Source organism: Cylas formicarius, unplaced genomic scaffold, assembly GCF_029955315.1.
Source record: "Cylas formicarius isolate icCylForm1 unplaced genomic scaffold, icCylForm1.1 PGA_scaffold_5__7_contigs__length_24384050, whole genome shotgun sequence".
NCBI classification, from domain to species: domain Eukaryota; kingdom Metazoa; phylum Arthropoda; class Insecta; order Coleoptera; family Brentidae; genus Cylas; species Cylas formicarius.
This window is the reverse complement of record NW_026844341.1, coordinates 18,125,070-18,143,043: the sequence shown is the minus strand read 5'-3', so window position 1 is coordinate 18,143,043 and position 17,974 is coordinate 18,125,070. Positions and strand designations below refer to the sequence as shown.

Sequence of the window (17,974 nt, the reverse complement as noted above, 5' to 3'; positions counted from 1 at the left end):
TAAAATTGGGAATGGTTGAATGATTGACTTCATGTAAGATTAATGTTTGCGTCGTATTTTGATGTTGATAGTGTTTAAAAAAAAAATGGCGTGTTTGGCATAGGTTGCAATTCAGTGCCTGGATTCATTCTTCTAAAAGTTCATTATTAAAAGAAAAGCTTGATGTTGTTACTCGAGAAATAGTTTTTGATGTAACACATATTATTCTTCAAACTTTAAGCATTATGTTTGCAGCTTATCAACAAACCAGTTTTACAACTGTTTATGGATCTTAGCCTTTTGCAATATTGAATTGAATAGGGAGTGCTTTTAGAGTCTTTATTTAATAATGCTTTGCTTTCTGTAAAACTGCAGCTTTCACATTATCCTTTAAATATGATAAAAAAGAACATAATAACTGATAATAGAGAATAATGCTTAGTTGTTGTACATTCTTTTAAGTTATCTTTACCTTAAAAAGTATGTTAACCTTGTAAGAAACATTATTTTGCTTTATATTTCACCAATGAAGTTCCAGATACACCTCCAAAGTGCCATTGCTTTCCAATATTTTACGTTTTTTAAAAAATCGAAAAGGAAACTATAAAAGTCTGCTATAAGAAGTTACCTTCAAAGCGCTGACTCGTATATCTAGGGACCCTGAGGACCACTTCTTTGGTAGGACGCAATTAGATGGCTTTTAAAATAAACAAAGAAAATAGCCAGTTTAAGTACCGGAGAAAGGAGAGAAAAAGCTGGAAATTATGTTTAGGTTCATGAAATGGTCGGTAGGGGGCGTAACCTTTACTGTAAAATAGAAAATAACGGATTTTCTCAAAAATATTCCAAAACAACTACATCAAAATTATCTACTCTACTCTAGGTAAGAAAACTTTGTTGTTTGAATTATTTATTTCGATCTATCTCTCTATTTATTTCTATCTCGTTAGGGTCAAATTTCGGTTTAGAAAAAGTTGAATAACTTTTTTTTGGCTAATCCGATTTCGACAAACTTGGTTTAGTTTTAAACTGTATTTGTAAGAGCTTTACGAGTCGGTAGTATGCGCTTCATGTTAAAAACAGCAATTTTTATGATTTTCTCGAAAATTTCAAAAAAAAATTCAAAAAAAATAATGGTATTAATATTTTTATCCTTATTTACAAATTAGGATAAAATCAAATTTAACTCTAGTAGTAAATGTAAGCATTCCACGTCACGTATATCGTCTCTGGTACTATAACTATGCTACGGTTGGAAACCATGTTTAATAAACACATTTTTATTTATATCTCGAAGACGAAAAAATATATTGCCATGTCGTTTCCACTACTTTCTGTGTTTTTTTACGCTGTTTCAACTTAGCAAAAATATTTATAATTATATTTAAAATTTTCGAGAAAATCTGTTTTTGTTTTTGACATGAAGCGCCTCCTACCGACTCGTAAAAGAAATAATACCGTGATATTGACATGCCAGTCCTGTAAATGCTCTTCAAAAACTAAACAAGTTCGTCGAAGTCCCTTAATTTAACGAGATAGAAAGAAGTAGTTCAAACAAAGCAGTTTCCTTATCTACAGTAGATTATTTTAAGACTAATTTTGATATAGGTTAATTTGGAATATTTTTGAGAAAACCCGTTTTTTTTTTCGGCCGTTTAATAAACTCAAAAATTATTTACAGCTATTTCTCTTGGTCGATTTACCTATAAAATTCTTTTTTCTAAGTCGTATTATTAACGGTTGCTGAAATAGGTACAATGGAATAAAACCAATCTTTATTATTTAATTCATGGCATACATATCGTATTACTACTAACAACACGAACAAGGGAAAAGGTTATATCTCATCAAATGCGTAAGCTTCAAATACCGGATAAAGTCAGTCAAAGCCAAAATAAGAGGTCCAGAGAGTTTCTAATAAATATAAAACTTAACGACCGGCGGTTGGCGCAGAATTACGCGTGGCCGTTCTACAAGCCGGTGGACGCTGAACTGCTCGGCCTCCACGACTACCACGATATCATCAAGAAACCGATGGACCTCGGCACCGTCAAGCAGAAAATGGACAACCGGGAGTACCGTACCGCGCAGGACTTTGCGCAGGACGTCCGGCTGATATTCACCAACTGCTACAAGTACAACCCGTCGGATCACGACGTGGTGGCGATGGCGCGCAAGCTTCAAGACGTTTTCGAAGTCAAGTGAGTCCGATTGAACTGGCCCACCACCATTGCCGTTAATATGTTTTTGCTGATGTTTATTTATACTGGTTCTGGTACGTCCCTATCGCAAAGAGCCATAAAGAAAATAAAAATTAAATTAAAAGACACGTTAATGACAGGAATTTTAAGAAACGTTGCTGCAAATCGCAATAAAAAAATTCTCTTAGGGGGTAGAAACTGTAATTAAGTCTTTGATTTTTTTAAATAATCATAATAAGCGATATTGGTAATCCCTGACACCAACTTGTTACTTTCGAAAAATCGATGAAATCGAATTTTTCGAAAGTATACGCGCTGGGCAACGGATCGTCGTACAGCGTCGCCGTTGGTACCGATGGAATCGGCGTCGAACAATAAACGTTGCAATTTTTTGTTTGTTCTCCGTTCTCTGTTCTCTGTACGCTCCATAAAAACGCGAATAACTTCCAAACGGTTTGAGTGAGGGCGCTGAAGTTTTGCTCCTTTTAAACTGGCCACGAGACACATGTGCCCATAGGAAATAGCTGCGATTGAAAATTGGCATCTGTATTTTTTTTGTGATTTTCGTCTGTTTTTCGTACATCGCTATGGAACACGACGAGTGTCCGAGATTTGCAGCTATCGATTTTAAAATTCGCACAAATATAGAGTTTAGTCCTCTAACGGAACATATTGAAATTGGGGAGACCGGGGAGTCTGGAAGTATTTTTAAAAATTTAAAAATCGCATTTGCATGATATCGAGAAAAAAATCATTTCTCAAAAACGGTATACGCGATCGAAAAAATTCTTGGACCAGAAGACGTGCGAGATCTTGACCAAAATCATTTATCTTTGATGATTTTTTAAAAATGTACAGGGTGTGCCGGCAAATTGCAAAAAACTGAAAATTGGGTTCCCCTTATAAGGCTGCCATTTTCTTTCACGCGACCATATAGTCCGTATGGAATGCTTTAGTATTGTATTTTAGGTTTTCGGAGATTGTACAGGGTGTTCGGGATATTATGCACCATATTCAAATATGTAGTAGATGTCTCAAATTTGTAACTATTTTTTCTTTTAGAAAAAACAAAATTTCTGGAAAACTATTAACGGACGCAGAAGATTCGGTGCTCTATAACTTCTATTTCAAGCATTTTTTCGATTATGTAAGGGTTTTCCAATTATAGACAAAAATCTAAGACACTGAAAATCATTATTTTCGCTGTTATTATTATTAGCCGTAAAACAAAATTTGTAAAAATATGGCCAATTGGTTTAGATGGTATTGTACAATGTAACAAGAGCTAGAATTTTGAATTTGAAAAAATCCAAATGAAAATCACCATTTACTCGAGATTTACAATACCCCTTTTTCTAAAAATTAGTTTTCTAATCAAATTTCCTGTCAAACGATGTGCCATACATCTATTTTTATTAAGTAGTTAAAAAGATATCTGCAATTTTTAATAATTACCATAGTAGGCTGTGCTTAACTCTGACCTATGTAATTTTATGGTATCTATCTAGGTAGCTATGATCAGATAAAAACAATTGCCATGATACACGAGCCCAAGGGTCAAAAGTAATAAAATATTGTATTGAAAGTCCAATAAAATTTTATCTACACATTTTTGGCGCGCACAGCGCCTACTATAGTAAATATCAAAAATTGCAAATATCTCTTAAACTATTTAATAAAAATAGGTGTATGGCATATCGTTCATTATTTGAAAAATGATTTTTTTGATAAAATATAAGTTTGTGTGATATCTCGAGTACTAAAGGCTCTAAGACAAGACGGATAAAATAACTCTATTCTTACAATTAAAAAAGTAATAGAAGGCGTTTAAAGTCGCACAGGTAGCTCACCCTGTAGCTCAAAAACGCCTTGACATATCACGATACGGTTTTCAGTTTTCGACTTTCTCTGGAAAATCGAGCCCGTAACATGCAAATTAGTTTTGGGCTCACTATGCTGCAAGAGCCTGTATATAAGGTAACAAGTTTTCCAGTGTGCGGGCATTTTTGTCACAAAAACTTGAGAAAGGACCGGATGGCACAGACTGTTAGTATTCTGTTAAAATAGTTACAAAACTTTACTCGGCGTTCCCAATATTATCCGGATTTCAGAGACTCATATTGATTTTTATAACAATAAATCAATTTTCCAGAAAAAATACGACAAATGGGGGATGTTGCATGCGTGAAGGATAATTCCGAACTGTAGGAAAATGTAGTTATCTGCGGCGCTTCAATTTTTACCTTGGTAATATAATATAATTTTGAAAATTGGATACCATAGCCACCATTTTCATTTAGCCACTCTGTTCTCAGTCACTCATTCCAATCGTCTCTAATAAGGGTGTTTTAAGATCGACGTCTGATCATCTGCAGTTATAATACTACCATAAAAATCCTTAAATAGAAGAGAAATTAAATCAAAGTTGGAAAGGAAAAACAGAACAGTACAGTTTCATTCAAGCACCGCAAAATACTCTCTTAAGGAATAGAAGATATAATTAAGCAATCTCTTTTCATAAAAAGATGTCAATGTAGCTGATGGAATTTTATTAATCGAAGGGTTTCCTTGCGTTGCAGGTTCGCGAAAATACCCGACGAACCGCTGAACAGATTAAGCAATATGGTTCCTAACGAGTCGAGCTCGTCGGGTTCGAGCTCGGAAAGCTCGAGCGACACGGAAGACTCGGAGGAGGAGAGGCGGAACAAGCAGCTGAAGTTGCTGGAGAAAGAGGTGAGCGGAGGAAATTTTTTTAACAAGAGACAAAAAAAATAACCATTTGGGCGCATCTCGTGCAGCTCACGGCGATGCAGGAGAAGATGCGCAAACTGGTCGAGGAGAGTAGCAAACGGAAGAAGGAGAAGAAAAAGCAGAAAGTGAAGGACAAGCCGAAGAAGGGGGGCACCGGCGCGGCATCGGGAGCGACCGCGGCCGTCCACCCCATGCCGAACAGTACCGGTAAGGCGGCCGGGGGCGGCAAACCGGCGGCCCTCGCCGCGGACAGCGCCCTCGACGACGGCGGCGGCGCGGCAGCGGGGGCGGATTCCAAAGCGGGCGGCGACCATCACCATCACCCGCCGCGGGGTTCTGCCTCCGCAGCGCACCACCACCAGCTGTCATCGGCCGCCGCCGCCAAAACGCCCAAGAACAAAGGTGAGGCCAGGCGAGGCGACACAATTCCCCCCCACATCCCGGGGGGTAGGGCTCTCGGTAGGCGTTACGTTCCTCTATTTTTCTGGCACGGTGCCAAATCCTTGTGGAACACCTACTTTTTACAAAACTTCTGGATTCCTGCTGCGTCGGTTTTCGCCGAGTCGAACTTGCTGGAACCGAACCTTCTCACCTTAATGGAACATATTTTTCTTATAACGGTCAAATTTTCGAACAAACTGTCACCTGTCATGGCGAAAGCTCTCGACACCTTCTATCTAAAACCAAAATTGTGGAAACGCTACGTCGATGATACTTTTGTTATTTGACCTCATGGTCAAAAATCCCTAGTAGATTTTTTTAGGCCTTTAAACTGGATACATTCTAACATAATTTGATTTAGAGACTAATAATAACCTCCCATTCTTAGATATTCTTCTCAATAGAAAATCATTCATCAATTCTCTCTTGTTTGCAGAGCCGTAAACCTAGTTCAGCCCGAGGCCCTGAACCCAGAATTAAAGCACCTTACCTCTGATCTCTCTACTAATTTCCACATTAAAGATATTAAGCGTTTCATCACAAAATATTCCACCCAAACATTCCAATAGCAATGAAGCTGAAAGAAATCTCACACTTCCACTGTTGTCCTTTCTTACATTCATTACGTCACTGACCACATATTAAAATTTCTAAAGAAATATAACGTCAAATCCAGATTTACCATTTGTCCAAAAATCTGAACATCCGACCACGAAAGAGCCTTAAGACTATGACCAACTTATCAGCAGTTGCCGAACACAATCACGAAACCGGACATAAAATTTTATAAATCCGAGAGTCTATAGAAATCAATAAACGACCTATCTAACAATCTTAATCGCTATTCAGGTCTTTACTTGTCACCAATATGGGAATCAGTTATCATTCCCCTCAATTAGCTCCGCCCCCCTCAAACGATATATAAGCAGGTACAGAGTAAAATGCGAGCCAGTTTCAGTAAACCTCTGAAGAAGCCAACAGCAAGTTCGACTCAGCAAAAACCGACGCAGGAGCAATCTAGAAGTTTTGTAAAAAGTGTTACAGTAACCTGTTTAAGTTTATTTGAAAAATTACCTCATTGGATTTTTTCAAAGAAACTTCCACAGGCTGCGGTAACACTATTTACAAATCTGCAAGATGGATTCCTTTTGCTTCAGTTTTAGATAAATCAAAGTTGCCGACTTCTCGCCAATTATCTTGATGGCTTCTTTAGAGCCCAAGCAAACAGGATGATAAGCGAAATGTCAGCAAATTCGATTTATCAATAACCGACGCAGGAAGAATCAAGGAGATTAATAAATAGCTCATTGGAATGTCTTGGGACGACATTTTTTTTTGTAACGCCTATGGCCCGCAGTGCATGTGACGTAGACATATTGGATTTTATTTTTTGACGTAGTATTTTTTGGATTACCGCATGGTAATAATATTGTATTTTCTATCTATCAGTAGACTACCTAAATTATCTCGCTTTCCTTACTACTAAGTTTCTTATCGAATACACGCCAACATAGACACGCTGCTTGCATTTGACCTTGCCTTGCCTCTTCTTTTTTTTTTAAATTTGTCTTCGGTACGTACAATGCGGCGCCGGCATTTTCCACCGTGTGATAAATATAACGCGCCGCACTGTATTTTTTTCCTAGCGGTAAAGCCGATGTTTGATGATTCCACACGTTCCACTATTGACGGTGCCGTTCAAAAAAAATATTTTACTAAAAACCCCAAGACGAATTTAACAATATCCCTGTTAACTGTTTACAAAAGTAACCAAAGAAAGCAATAAATTTTTCAATTATTTTCTTGCGAGTATATTTACTTTCGACTTTTTAGTGGAAACACCAAATTCAATTTGGAAAAATATCCCATCAACAATATCAATGATTTTGGCACATTTATATTGGACCAACAGGTAGAAACATTTAAGAAACGCATTAATGGAGTATAAAAAAGTAAAAGATCGGATTCTAACTTTACGATTCATTTAAATTAAGAAATGCACAAGTTTGACGATAATTTTTGATTATTTTACATAATCATTGAAAAACAAAAATAATTTTTTTAGGAAGCTCCCGAGATGAACAAAGTGACATATTCGAATTTATTACTTAATGACCAAGTGGATTGAAATGCATCTCCGTTGTTAAATATAAATTTATAACCCAATACCGGTAATTAAAAATCTATTACTATCTGTTTTTATATATAAGTGTGGGAATATAGACATATTTTGCCGAAACAGCTGTCATAAAGCATTAAAAACTGTGAAAATCTGAACATTTTTTGATCTAATTTAATTGTTACATGGATTTTCATCAAGTAAAAGCCACCTCAGTCCAAGTAATCATTATAATTGGTTTCCTGTCGTTTGACCGCCACAAAAATGTTTGTGAGCAAACTTTATTTACAGGATTTTAATTTAATCACTCAGACCACTACTTTCAGAAATTTTCATGGACAATTTAGAAAATATCGTACATAAACATCCTCTGAGTAAAGTATTTCTCTGGTGATATCGGTACGTGGAACATATTTTTGCTTGTTTCACGGATACGGAAAGACAACTGTAGTCCTATACTATAACTAAACTACAGAAGAAATTAGATTTTTCCATTTACCATAAACTCTCACACACGGACACAATAATTCATAGTAACTCAAATCACCCTTGTACTTCATACTTTTATCCACAGACTAATTAATATACCACTTACCACAGAAAATTTTGAAAAAGAATTGAATACTATAAAACAAATAGCTTTTAGCTATGGTTACGCCCACTCTTTGATGGATAAGGTTATAAGTAAAAAGCCGTTTCAAATAACTCTGAACTTTATCTATCCCGACCGAACCGAAAATGTATAAAACAATCAAATACATAGGCGAACCTAGCTAGAAACTTTCGAAACAACTATCTAAATTTGGTCTTAAGATTGCTTTTAAAACTGAAAACACCATTGGGCATTTTTTTAAAAAGTAATAAAACTAAATTACGAAAAACTCAAAAATCCGGAGTCTACAAGATGAAATGTAGATGATATCTCAAAATTTATATAAATAAAACATGACAAACATAAAAGAGCGTATAAAAACAAAAGTTCGGAATCTAACTATGCCATTCATTTTAATTTTGAAATGCACAAATTTGACGATAATTTTAATGTTTTACATAATCAATCAAAAAGCAAAAAAGTAAATTTGTTGGAAGCTATGGAGATTAACAAAATGAGATAATCGAATCTATTACTTCATATTTATAACCCTATAAAGGTAATCAAAATATTGTCATATTTTGTATTTGATAAAGACACAATGCTGCCGAAACAGCTGTCATAAATCATTAAAAACTGTAAAAATCTGAACATTTTTTATTCTAATTTAATTTGTCTGCTGGGCAGTAAACGCTCTCACTCCCCGTCACCGACATTTCGTATAATCGATCATCGAAATCGACAAATCGGAGATCGGAAGATCAAGGAAGGGTAAATTTCACCTTTCGGGAGTCTTGTGAAAGAATCGATTTAATTGTATTGGAACCGGCATCGGCTTTATCCGTACGTGTGAAAGCGTCCTTATGAGGATTGGGTAGTTTCCTCGCGCGGGTGGGGGCGATCTCGGTTGATCCAACCGGCGTGTGTTCGCAGGTCCGCGGGGGCCGAAACCCGCGACCGCAGCGCCGAACGGCCCGCCTCCGAAACGGGCCAAGGCGAATAGCAAGGCGGGCGGCGGGCCGGGTCGGAAGAAGGCGCAGGCGCAGCCGGCCCCCGCCGCATTTGACTCGGAAGACGAGGACAACGCGAAACCGATGTCGTACGACGAGAAGCGGCAGCTGTCGCTGGACATCAACAAGCTGCCGGGTGAGTCATCTCTTCCCCGCCACTATTTATTTTCTCTACTCTCTACCGTCCGGAATTTTCTTCCCTTTCTTCTCCTGCTCCCTCTTTATTCTCCTTTATCCTCTTCTGCTTTTCCTCCTGTACCACGCGTTCAGTTTATCTTGATAACATTTTAATTGGCTGTAAGTTTTTCGTTTTTAGAAATATCAAGGTAAACAAAACACAAAATGTAGGGTCAGTAGCGTAGATCCTATTTTTTTAAATGGAACACCCTGTATATCATATATGTCTTTAATAGAATATCTTATTCCGATTACAATGATGCAACACACTTTATATCTTAGTCCACTCGTTTTTGACAAATCGCCAAAAATAGGAAATTTCAGTGCCCTGACTGACAAATAAAAATATGTTTATGTTTGATAAAACTCAAAAACTAAGCGCAGAGCAATGTCAAAGGAAGGATGCACTACAAGAAAGGGTTGTAATAGACAAAATACGTGATATTCGTCTTTGAATAATCCTAGACAAATACTCGAAATAAAAACTCAGCGGTACCAATCAATGAATGTATGGGTGGTGTCATAGATGGGCATATTTTATATCCGTGATTTATAGATGAATAGATAATAGAACATATACAATAGAATATATAAAAGATTCACCCATAAGTATATCAGCGCTGATTAAAAATTTTCTTAAATTAAAATTAAAATGTTATCAAGATGAATTGAACGCACGGTAGTCTCTTATTACGGTTGTATTTCAAAACTATTTCATATTTAAAAATTTAACAATAATGAATAAAATGAAATATTAGTCATACTACAATGGATTGATTTCAAACAGCTAACGGTACAACTATATCCATAATTTATTTCCAGTTCTAATTCTAAAATCAGAAGTAAACAAAAGTCTAGACATGTCTTATGCGCAGTCTAGTTTTCAACAATTTTCATTTTTTTTAATGGTTATGTCGTTTGACATTTCGCCAGATTTGCATGATATTTTTAATGGTTAGTTAACGGCAGACAAAGTAAAACAAAGGGATTGGGTTGGTTATTGGTGTAACCACGCTTTTACCAGTGGTTAACTAAGAGTTGGTGTTTTATCAAATTTTTAATATTCTATGGTCTGACACGTACCAATATTGATTCGAGCCCGTCCCAGATATCATTCACTTTTCGACTTTGATCTGCGGATAACAGGACAAGTTCTGTTGGAAATATTAAATTTTCGAATATGGAATTTGTCGATCGGGAATATATCCCGAGTTTGTCTTGGCAGTTTAATGTCACAGCGACCTGTCTAGCTGATTATTTTTGGCAATCGTCGTTTTAGTAGAATTTTAATTGACAGAACCTCGAAAATCTTAAACGACATCGTAAGTTTGCTAACATTTTCTGGTATTCTAAGTCTAGCGAGACGCTAAACAATTCTTCACTCTAGTTTTTTTTTCTTCTACTTTGTTCCTTCTTTCGTCTGGGTCGACGTTCTCCGATTTCGACACCTCTGTTGGGAGTAGCCAATCATCAGTGCCTCGGAGTGTCTATCCGTTTATGAAATCCCCTGTAAGACAACTTGCAAGTTGGGGTCGAAACATGACTTTAATTATTTGAAAAATGAAATATCTGATTTAGCTTTCTACTTATCTTTGATAATTACAATAATAAATAATAACTATCTAGTCGAGACTGACTTCTAGAGTGACTTGGATAACAATTTCTTAGTTAGCATGTAGCAGTCTCTGTACTCTCTCTACTATTCTGTACTTTCTTCTGTTTGTACTTATTTAGATTTCGAAAAGGTTTTTGACAAAGTTCCGCAAAATCTCCTTTTGCTTAAGCTCAAACACTACGGGATTAGAGAAAATCTACTACGTCTTATTGCTTCATTTCTGAAAGATCGTTACTATCAAGTACGAGTTTGGGCCGCTGCTTTTTCTAATTTATGTAAGCGACATAAGTGAAAACTATGATGACCTTCTGAGAGACCTAACAATGATAGAAATTTGGTCCAAAAAATGAAAAATGAAACTAAACGAAGAGAAATGCAATGTTTTGGATATTGGAACAAACAGAACTGAGTGTCGTTATACCCATAATAAAAAGAGCTTATAACATGTAGAAGAACAGAAAGACCTTCCAACTTGAAATGGGAGACATGTATTTCAAAATAGTTAAACAGGTTAATTCTTGAGTGTTTTGTATGAAGAACGCTTTTCTTAATAGATCATCTCAGGCCATTGTAAAACTTTATAAGTCTTTCATTCGTCCAAAATTGGAATATGGTCAGACAATATGGGATCCCTACTCTATTAAAGACATTGAAAAGCTCGAGCGCGTTCATAGAAGAACAACAAAACTTCCAATTCATTTATCTAATGATTCCTATGAGGAAAGACTGAATTGAGTCTTACAAGATGATACAAAACTGTTACTCATGTGAACCGAACATCTTTCAAAATGACCCGAAAATCCATCTACGAGATCACTCCAAAAAGACTGCCAAACTGCAGAGAAAAAACTTCCTATGTAACAGAGTGGTGTATACCTGGAACTCCCTGTCGGAAGACGTATCGTCCGCAACAAGTACTAATTCTTTCAAAAACAAATAATAACTCTTTTTCTTCCTTTTTCTCTTTTGTAAAAATCTTTTTCTTCTTTGTGATATCATTGAAGATACACTTTGTACATACATATATTATGTTTTTTTTTAACAAGGATTATTAATTTAGTTTTATATATATATATATATATATATATATATATATATATATATATATATATATATATATATATATATATATATATATATATATATATATATATATATATATATATATATATAAATAAATACATACATACATACATACATACATACATTTTATTCATCAGCCTCATCGAGTTAACTGCTTGTTGTTGTAAATATATAAATAAATAAATACTTTCTCTACTTTATTCTCACAATCTACTCTAGTAGATTTGAAGAGAGTAGTTCTGTTTCTTGTGCATATATCTTCATCCTACTCCACTGTGTGAATCTGAGGAATCAAGTGAAATGAAAAAAGATTTGCATTTTATTTTCGTATTAATCTTAACCGTGGAACAGTTTCTTCGAAACATAATAGGTCTAAAGTATCATCCCTGGTAGGCGCAAAGGTGAACGTAAGCGATATCTTTTTTTGTCCGCAGGTGACAAATTGGGCAGGGTGGTGCACATAATACAGTCGCGGGAGCCGTCCCTGCGCGACTCCAACCCCGACGAGATCGAGATCGACTTCGAGACGCTGAAGCCGTCGACGTTGCGCGAGCTCGAGAGCTACGTCGCGTCCTGCCTGAGGAAAAAGCCACGTAAGCCCCACTGTAAGTTCCGTTTACATTGCGTCTGTGTGCGACGGCACCTCCTCCCTCCACCTTTTTTTTTTTCGGCTATCGCAACGCCGCCCCCACCTACTCTTTTCCCATCTTATTTATCTATTCTTTTATTTTTGCGTGTGTGTGCCACAGGCGTACGTAATTGGAACTACACGGAGTTTTTCTCTAAGCATGGTAGAGTGTCGAACGGTTTCGATGTTTTTATCGCATGCCCAACGTCGGTGATGGGTGTACCTGTCTCGGGAGAAAAAATAATATTATGGGGCCGTTGATAATGATTTTTACGCTGTTGCACATTACCTGCGCGTTAGTTTATTAAGTAAAATTTTTAGCAATTTGTGAACAAGCTTTTTGAATTGACTCTGTGTGCTGTCAGACTTCCTTCAAAAATCCTATGAACTATACGTGTGCCCAAAATAAAATGTGGCTGATTCTCACTACACAGTTCTTGATATTGTGACAATTAAAAAAATCGTTGATCTGACCAGATGTCCGCCAAATAAATAATTAGCAAAACAATTGCTGCACTTCATTAAATTTGTATATCTTCAAGATTCTCTAACCGTCAGTTTTGTAGTAGGGTCCGATAATTTTTTGACTGGTCCCTGTATACTAATTTCGCACGCTGAAATGAGTTCTACGGTAAAAGTTTTATGGATAAGAGACAATTTCGATAGTTGAGTTACGAATGGTGACTTTTCAATTTAGCTTTGTATTTCAAAAACTAAAAATGCTCTTAAAATTTGCCAGTGAAATATCCACTGATAAATTTTTGCGTTTTGATCGGTTATAAGGAAGTGCTGTGAAATTTTAATTGAAATTTGTTGAGAAAACTTATCGAATTTTGATTATTTTTGGTTATGAATACAATCCAAATGTATAATTGTCTGACTTGGAAATATCGGGGATTATTTTCTTTATTTTTGGTTCATACCAAAAGTAGGCACCTGCGCGCTTAAAACGTTTAGAGCTTCGTCAAGTCCGTTGACCACGTCCTTCTGATCGGGACGCGGTCGAGATGTGAACGTCCGTTTTTTTCTTTCACAGACAAAAAGTTGCCGGGTAAATCGAAGGAGGAGCAAATAGCGGAGAAAAAAAAAGAACTTGAGGATCGACTGCTCGACGTCAACCACAAGATCGGGCCCAGCAAGAAGGCACCCAAAAAAGGTTAGTAAATCCCCTTGCTCTCCCTTACGACTATTTTTCATATTGCTATTAGATAATATAGCGACTCTGAGGCCGGTGATAAGTTCAAAAGTGATAGGTCAAAAGTTAACTTGAGAAAAAACATATTGTTGTGGTATAGCATGACCAGAAATATAGTGCTTTTACAACCGACCCCGTGATTAACTTTGCCTGCTGTTTGTTACTTCAAAACCGCAGCCCCTTATAGAACATCCTGCCTAGCAGGTCCGTAACCATTCCAGAACCGTCCTAGGAATTTATCGACCTACACTAACAAGCGGGGTATAAGTATCTTTTCAATTTTTCAGTGTACATGAAAAAAATTAGTACAAAGTAACAATTTGTCACGTTCTATTTCATTACATTTCTACATAGTATCATTATTAATATACAAAATATTAAATGTAATAATAATAAAGTATCAGTCACTTAAAAAATCGTCACTATCGCTACTGTCGTCACCTAGTTTAGTAATCAACTCCGCCACTAATCGTTCTCGATAAATATTTTCTTCTTTTATTACTTGTTTTTGACAGTTAGACCAGTTTTGTATTGACATTTTAGCTACCTCTTGCCGAATTACGTTTATGGTACTATCACTAAACTTTGGTGCAGTGTTATTTCTTGTTATATGCGCTTTCAACTCAGACCAAATCATATCAATCAAAGATTTCACTGTTGTTTACAAATCGAAGAACTATGTAGAAGGCACGCAAGACAAAAATGATTACTTTCAAACTTACCTGTACCCTTACCCTTTGAACTATCCAATGAAAAAATCCTCTCAGGGTCAAAGCTCGAGAATCAGGTACAAAAAAACGTACTTACCTGATGTCGTTTCTACTTGTTCGAAAATACCCTGCAGCATCAATGCTTAATCAAATTTAAAACGGTCCAGTTATGTTTCAAAGAATAATATTAAGTTTCTACAAATATTCGTTACGGTCCATCTCAGGCAAGACCTACTTGATGCAGAATAAACATCTGTTGGGAAGGTTTTTACCACGGTGTAAAATACTTAAAACGTCAAGCAATAAATGCACTATATTTTTGGTCGTCGTACAATCTGAAAAAAATTGTTGCTCAAGCTAGACGTTTTGCTTAGCTTTCAAGATGGTAAATTTTATTCCCACTTAACTGAGGTCGTCGCAGAAGATTTGTCACTCCCCTTGTCTTTATATAGTTAATTGCCCGCTTAATATTAAAAATAATCTCAGTACAGCACTCAATGGCCAAAGGCAAGAGAAGGATAACTATTTTGATATAAAATTCTTTTATGTGCTGTCGAACTGGATTTTAAAACAGTTGAAAATATTAAAAAAGAACGCTTGATTCCAACAATTTTTATTTATATTATATATTATTTATATTATTCAATCATTTAACTTTTAATTTTATAATTATGATCAAATAATTTTTTTTCAAAAGTAAAACTTATTTTTGAAAAAAAACAGTGACCATTTTCACGCTTAGCCCAGTCTAGGTGAAAGTACAAAAATACTTTTCACCTACGAAAAAGTGCGGGTCCTTATCAGATCTCAACAAAATGTCTAAAGTAGTTTCAATGAAAATGTGGAAAAACTTTTTTTATTACAGCATTAACTTTTTTTCTTAAAATCATTAAAGATCAGCTTACATTGAATTGTTATAGGGTGGGTCGTTTATCTTAAAAACAAAAGTTAATTGGAGTATTACAAACCTTCAATTTATCTTAATGTTGTATATACAGGGTGTTTCGTTTTTAGTGGGCGAGTATCAACTTTCTTATTTTAAATGGAACGCTTGGTATATTACTTCATTTTTGAATTCTATGCAAAATTCTTGACATAGTTTGTGTATAATGTCCTATACCTAAATGTAACCGTTTCTGGCATTTTCAATTTTTTTATGCGAAAAATGACGTTTGCAGACTCATTTATGGTTTCGTAGATTCTTAGGACTCGAATAACGGATTTCATATTAGGGAACGCGAAAAATAAGATTAAAAACGAAATTAAAAAAATTGCCAAAAAACCTTTTTTTTTTTTTAATGGAAACTACCGATTTTTATAATCTTTTCATATTTAGCATAAAAATTAAGTCAATTTTATATAGAGTTGTATATGCCTAATATTTTTTTATTTTTACTCTTTGAAATATTATTTCCGTTTAAACATTTTTCACAAATAATATGCTGTTGCCATATAAGTTGAATTAGTACAAGTACTAGAATGCTGCTTGCGTATTATGTTTACCACAGAGGAAAAGATGTTAGAAAGTTACATATCGTAAAATAAAAACCGGACCCTGGCCCTTAGAGATTATATTAGAAAATTTCCATTAAGGAGCCGCCCAGAAAAAAAGATCTTCGGCAGTATTTGCCAACACTTTAAAATATATGGAACTTTAAAAACAGAAGAGCAACTTAATATTTTGTTGCATTTTGCGGACACCAATGAAGATTTAACCCGAATCTGACATATTGAACAATTGTAAGCTATTAATTTTTTATAGAACGTTCATTAATAAAAAAATTCACCGACGTTATCGCTTATCTTTGGTCTTATTTTGTATAAATAGTGCACACATAATCTTTGGATCTTGTTAAGTGCATCGGCACATCGGCATCGGTCTTGTTCAAATGCCGTCATGGCCACTTTACCCTAACTAACTGAATTTATATTGCAACAGCACATTATTGCGATAAACAAATGTTTAAAAGTAAATGTTAGGCATATTGCCTTAATTTTTAATGCTAAATATGACAAGATTATACAAATTGGTGGTTTCTATTTAAAAAAAAATTTTTCGGCGATTTTTTTAAATTTGATTTTTAATCTTATTTTTCGAGTACCCTGTATTAATATGGCAGATATTTTACGTCTTGCAAACGTTATTTTTCTATATGTCTAGAATTTTGTATAGAATTCAAAAAGGAAGCAGTATTCCAGGCGATCCATTTAAAATAAGAAAGTTGAGGCTCGCCCACGTAAAATGAGACACCTTGTGTGTATGTATAAAATTAAAATAAATTAAAGGTTTGTAATACCCCAATTAACTTTTATTTATAAGATAAACGGTATACCCTATACAGTACGTCAATGTTATTTTTCCAAATGTTCCGGCGACACGTTCGTGATTTGGTCGTCCCGTTTCGTTCCAGAAGATGGCGGCGGCAACAAGGCAGACCCGACGGGCGCGGGAGCGGGACGCATGTCGTCGTCATCGTCCAGCTCCGATTCGGACAGTTCGTCGTCGTCGTTGTCGAGCAGTTCGAGCGACTCTAGCGACAGCGAAGCAGGTTAGCTCGGCACCGCGCGCGGGGGCCCCACCATCTTTCTCTCCTCGAATCACGTAGATCTCCCGTCGTCGTCAGGGCGCAGCACAACGCGGGGGGCTTTCGGCCCCTCGCGCGTTTAATAAGCGAAACAAAACAAATGCGAATCTTGATTTGTAGATTAGGAAAGGGGGCGGAGTCGGGGCGGGCGTGCGTTGAAAACGGTTTGTTTTCGGGGGCGGTAGGAGACGAGCCATCGGTTCCAAATTACAGCCTAAAGTTAAAATTAGAACATTTAAATAATTTAAAATTGATTTTAAGAGCGTAAAAAAAAGCAAATTTGGAAAGTCGGAAACGACACTAATCTTACACGAGTACCAAATTTAAAAATAAAAAATACCGTGGACGATCAGAAAAGAAAAATGGTTTTAGGCTGGATAATATTAAGTAAAAAAAATAAATAAATGTTAATGTAATCTCCGAAATATGATGTGCCATTAAACAAAAGAGTCCGCAAAAGTGACCTTTATTCGATTTACTTTCGAAGCAGAGGGCGCGTCGTCGAATTGTAAGCTTTAAACCGATCCTTTCGTTTATTTATATATTTATTTATTTATTTCGTTTGGCGCGCGTCACCCCGACCCGACGCGTCTCCTGCGTCGCGACGTATTATCCGCGTTTGAGATTCGGTGCCATCGGAAAATTAGTGATAGAACGATGTCAATATTGATATAGAATATGTTTATTTCCATCGTCAGCAATACATTGTATGGGAAGTCGTTCTTAATACTAACCTGGCCTATGTTAACGACTTGTAAATTACTTTTAACGCCACAGAAAGTATTTTCTAATATAAGTTTTCTACTTATCATAACTTTAAAGATTTGCACATCTTTTTGGCGAGTTAATATTAAAAAATAAGGGTCCCGAAGTTAAAGAAGCGAAAGT

General features: G+C 35.9%; 1 protein-coding gene across 8 annotated transcripts in view; it reads left to right on the top strand.

The window, feature by feature from the left end:
* The window catches only part of LOC132701838 (bromodomain-containing protein 3), a 32,940-nt gene that overhangs the window by 8,916 nt on the left and 6,050 nt on the right, over window positions 1-17,974 (top strand). For 4 of the 8 annotated variants that reach the window (XM_060670068.1, XM_060670070.1, XM_060670067.1 and 1 more), the window contains exons 7-13: window positions 1,933-2,180; window positions 4,760-4,913; window positions 4,979-5,333; window positions 9,017-9,229; window positions 12,403-12,573; window positions 13,633-13,752; window positions 16,913-17,050. In XM_060670068.1, coding sequence (XP_060526051.1) covers window positions 1,933-2,180; window positions 4,760-4,913; window positions 4,979-5,333; window positions 9,017-9,229; window positions 12,403-12,573; window positions 13,633-13,752; window positions 16,913-17,050 — 1,399 coding nt within the window. The remainder of the gene's footprint in view (window positions 1-1,932; window positions 2,181-4,759; window positions 4,914-4,978; window positions 5,334-9,016; window positions 9,230-12,402; window positions 12,574-13,632; window positions 13,753-16,912; window positions 17,051-17,974) is intronic. The other 4 variants (XM_060670072.1, XM_060670069.1, XM_060670073.1 and 1 more) reach the window with 4 other exon arrangements.